Source organism: Crocuta crocuta, unplaced genomic scaffold (assembly GCF_008692635.1).
Source record: "Crocuta crocuta isolate KB4526 unplaced genomic scaffold, BGI_CrCroc_1.0 scaffold97, whole genome shotgun sequence".
NCBI lineage: Eukaryota > Metazoa > Chordata > Mammalia > Carnivora > Hyaenidae > Crocuta > Crocuta crocuta.
In genome coordinates this window covers 4649727-4654632 of record NW_027531999.1, presented here as the reverse complement: position 1 = coordinate 4654632, position 4906 = coordinate 4649727, and the positions used below count along the sequence as shown (strand labels likewise).

The 4906-nt window shown below is 40.5% G+C and overlaps 1 protein-coding gene across 2 annotated transcripts in view; it reads right to left on the bottom strand.

Annotated features, from left to right (window-relative positions):
- Positions 1–4906, bottom strand: part of CPM (carboxypeptidase M) — a 93534-nt gene that overhangs the window by 31896 nt on the left and 56732 nt on the right. For both annotated transcript variants that reach the window (XM_077775240.1, XM_077775239.1), the window contains exon 3: positions 631–728. In XM_077775240.1, the coding sequence (XP_077631366.1) occupies positions 631–728 (98 nt within the window). The remainder of the gene's footprint in view (positions 1–630; positions 729–4906) is intronic.

Genomic DNA, 4906 nt, shown 5'->3' with positions numbered 1-4906 from the left:
AAAAAAAAAAAAAAAAAAAAGATATTATGAGCTACTTGGGATCTTCTGTTTTGAGTTCAAATAGAATACAGCTACTTAGGGGCACCTGGATGGCTCAGTCGGTTGAGCATCCGACTTTGGCTCAGGTCATGATCTTGCAGTTCGTGGGTTCGAGCCCCGCGTCGGGCTCTGTGCTGACAGCTCAGAGCCTGGAACCTACTTCAGATTCTGTGTCTCCCTCTCTCTCTCTGTCCCTTCCCTGTTCTTGCTCTGTCTCTAAGATGAATAAATACTAAAAAAAATAAAATAATAAAAAAAAGAATATAGCTCCTTAGCTCATCACTTTGCTGCCCACTGGGAGACGGGAGAAGTCATCCCCAGGATTTCGGGGACCTAGCTGGCAGTGCAGAGCTTGAACTCGACTGTTCTTCCAGTCCCAGCACAGAACTGACTCCAGGAACCCTCCCAGGGCACCGGCTGTGGTGGCTGTCAGACCCTGGCTCCTTACGTTCTCTCAGAAGGCCTTGCGAGAGGACCTTTCCAGATTCTTTGGTACAATTTATGCTGCTTCCTTAGCATTTACATGGAACTCAAGAGACCTGAGGGGAAGTTTCTCTAGTGACCTTTCAGATATTTGAGCCACATACATACCTCATCTCCGTGCATGTTGGCCACGTATTTGAAGTCTGGAATCCCAATTCTGTGCTCCTTTGGGAAGCGGCCCACAGCAAGAACCCACAGTTTTCTGCCTTTACAGGGAAGAGAAAGATAGAAACATGAGCTGTGTTTGAAGATGACAAATGAACTCCAGGAGGATGAGGAGACAGAGCAAACTGCGGCTTCTCCCACCTGATTCATGTCTCATGATGCCCAGAGTGCATAGGACTGACGCCTCTGTGCCTAAAATGCTTAGTTCCCTACCAGCCCAGATGCCTTCAATTTAGCATGGATATTTAACTTCCTGTTTTAGAATGTGATTTTTAAAAATCGAAGACTGATTAGGTTGCATAAATCTTATTTTTCTAAAATGTTTATATGCTTTGCTCTGAGTCCCTAGTGCTTTTCAGAAATGATCTTGCTAATTTTCCTAATTCTACAAACTTAAATTGCAGTCAGTGGTTGACTGGGAAGGTGCCGTAATTCTCAGTGCAAGAGAAGTGAAAAAAGCAACAAGCAATAAAACATGGAACTCCAAAGGGAGATTGTTTTTAAAGTTAGAAATCCTGAATCTTGTATTCAAACTCTGATGTAACACAGCTCCTTGGCAAGGAGTGTCCTTGATGTGCCTGAGTCTTGTCCAGTAAACTAGAAACTACAAAGTATCCTAATGATGCCTCAAGGAAAACTTCTAAATCCTAATCCTGCAGTAAGGAGCAGGATTCGGGCAAGGAAGGGCCGCAGTTAAAGACCACACGGCACCTGCTCTGTGCAGACACCACGGTTGGGACCCCGGTACACATTACCTCAGTAATCCCTTGTCACGACCCACTGAGACGGACTGTGAACCAGACTTTACAAGTGAGAAAACTGATCTTCCAAACATTTAAGTAAAGCTGCTTCTGATCACAGCCAGTAAGAGGCTGTGATTCGAGTCCCAGAGCCAAGACCTGACCTATTTGACTTCAATTCTAGCACATCTTCTACTAATAAAAACTGCCGGTCTCTCTAGAGGCTTGGCTTCCTAATCAGTAAAATGAAGAGGTCCCTTTCAGTCCTAAAATCATCTCCTTTAGTCATCAGTCTCATTTAATACAAAGACGTTAAAATTAGAAATTGAGGAGTAGGTTTGAAAAAACTATCACATAGATACAAAGTTCAAATGTCCGTGATATCTGAGCCTTCTGTGGAGTTCAAGAGCCCAGGGAAAGAATTTAATTAACAGCAGCTCCTGCGCTAATGTGGAGATTTCTGTGGAATTTTAGATCTAGTCCCCTAAATCAGGGGTCCCACAGACTGAGGAACACTCAGTTGGCATGAGGAATCCAGGGAGAAATAAGATACTCAGCCTGTATTTTCCACCATTCATACTTATTATAAAATTATTTGAGGAAAATTTTTCATGACAGAGTGATGCTTTAAATTTAGTAACTGCGGGATTTCTCAGAAAACACCCACAAGATGCCATTTATCTGACTTGATACCACCTGGTTAGTGTGGAATCCTCATTCATTCATTTAGTACTACTATATCCAGCCATTTAGGCAGGTGATCAGACTGTACAGGTAAGTTATACTCTCTACACCCAGTGGGTTTCTGATCTAAGTGGAGACTAGCAATGTACAAACACATCATTACACTAGACTGTAATGTATATGGCCAGAGAAATGTATATAGGTACTACTGTGCCTGTAGAATACAAGAAATGGCTAATTTTCCCCAAGGAGGGGATCATGAAAAGATTTCCAGATCTAGGAATTTATAGATGATTTCTGAACAGGGTTTTGAAGAATGATTCCAAGTTTGCCATGTGGACAAGTATAAGCCATCCAGTGATTTCCCATCAGAACCATTTCATTAACTTTAGAAGCTTCTATTCCCCAGTATGAATTCTTTGGTCATCCAGAGTTTCAATCCTACAAAGGTAGTATTTTCATAGGAGTAAAAAAACAAAAAAACAAAAAAACAAAAAAACAACCTTTTCTGACTGAGCTAGTAAACCTGGTTCTTTAGGGTTCCATCTGGAAAATTCTTTTCTCTAGCTATGAATGCTTTTAAAGCTAGAATAATCACAGATTTGTACAGAAGAGGACTTAGGCCCCTCCTAGGGGGAAAATTCAGTATCATCTCAACATAATATTTACCAACTGTGTTAACAATACCACAACCAATCTGCAACAGCTGGCCTGTTACATAAGGGTAGGGAAAGACAACAAAACCTGACTTGACATGGATAGCCAATACTAATTGGCTTAAGGAAGGAGGGAAATCAAACCAGTAATACCTAAGTGAAGAAGTACTTTGTGGGTAACTCAATCTCCATTTTAGCATGAATGGCCCCTAAGTGAACTGCAAGATGAGAAATTTACCTTGAATAACCTCAGTGGCATCAAGTTTGAGAATGAAAACCAACCAATGACCGTGGAAGATACTCATGCAGTGCTTTTGGAATGACAAGCTTCTTGAAGGGTTTCAACCCCCTCTCCACAAGCACTGGCCACCTCTGGCTTAGACCAGAGTAAATGCACAAAGGACAAACTTTACCTTTCACAGTATGACTCCCAAGATAAGGGTAATTTAAACAAGATATTTTCTTTCTTATCGAGGTTGGAAAGACTATCCTTATTCCCCCAAATTCTTTCTAACACCAGATGTGCTGAAGAATTCTGAAATGCTCGGCATCTTTCACTACAGTGTTAATGAAACTTGGATTCCAAAGATTTCATGATCTATATTATATTCAAGAACTTGGAGCTCGACAAAAATTTCGGGGAGGTAACATAGGTGCCTGACTGGGTTTGCTTGGAAGATCAGGAAAAGTTTTAGGAGGATTCATAAAGATCCAAAGACAAGAAAGCAGACAATAAGTGCCAAGAAGTGCTTTAGGAATTCAGGGGAGAGCAGATGGAGAAGTTTGGAAAGCTAAGTATAGCTTCAACAGGTAGAGATGGGAGGCGTGTCATGCCCACATCAGAATCACCTGGATCCTTGTAAAAATGCCAACTCCTGAGCCCCATCTGCTAAATCAAACTCTGGGGTAAAGCCCCAAACCTGCATTTAACAAGCTCCCTTGATGATTCTGAGGCCCATTAAAATTCGAAAGCTTGCTGAGACTGAGGTAGTGAATGTCCAGATAGATCTCAGAGGTACCTGATCTTTAGGTAAAACCATTTCATTTTACATATAATCATGAACATGTTTCTATGTTAACAAGTATACTCCTTTTTATTTTATTTATTTTTAAATTTTTGTACCAGTTTATTTTGAGTATCAACATTCATGTAGCTTAATTAAGTTCATTCTAGTCTTAGCTTGATCACACAGTAATTCTTTTTTTAAATTCCTTTTCCATAAGCCTTTTACAATGTTCTCTCTTAGATTAAGATTTTGTCCTGTTTTTCTTCTTTCCCATTTTGAAACAATTTGTCTTTCTTTAGGATGAAATTACTTTCATTTCCCTCCACAAAGATGCATTTCCATTCCTCACACCTTCTTTTCCTGAAAACACATCCTACTTGACTTGTGTTCACAGATCTTTCCCAGGTAGCTTTAATTTCTTTTTTTTTCCTTAGTTTATTGTCAAGTTGGTTTCCATATAACACCCAGTGCTCATCTCAACAAGTGCCCTCCTCCATGCCCATCACCCCCTTCCTTTCTACTAACTCCTTTTAAATGGCTGTTTAATATTTTATTATATGATTACCATATATTCAACCAATACTCTTTTGTTAGATGTTAAAAAAAGTTAAAAATTTTTAATGTTTATTTTTTGAGAGACAGAGAGACAGAGCACAAGCAGGGGAGGGGCACAGAGAGAGAGAGAAACAGAATCTGAAGCAGGCTCCAGGCTCTAAGCTGTCAGCACAGAGCCTGATGTGGGGCTGGAACCCACAAACCATGAGATCATGACCTGAGCCGAAGTCACACACTTAACTGAGCCACCTAAGTATTTTTATGTAAATTACAGAATATCCACTAAAATTACATACAGAATTTATAGCAAAACTCTTACATGATAATGTAAAATAAATCAAAATACAAGTTATATAAACTACAATCATGTAAAACAGGTTTTTCATTTAAAAAGTACCAGGGAGGGGCACCTGGGTGGCGTAGTCGTTGAGCATCTGACTCTAGATTTCAGCACAGGTCATGATCCCTGCATCATGGGATTGAGCCCCAGGTCAGGCTCCAAGCTATGCATGGAGCCTACTTGGAATTCTCCTTCTCACTCCCTCTACCCCTCCCCCCCTAGTTCATGTGGAGTGCT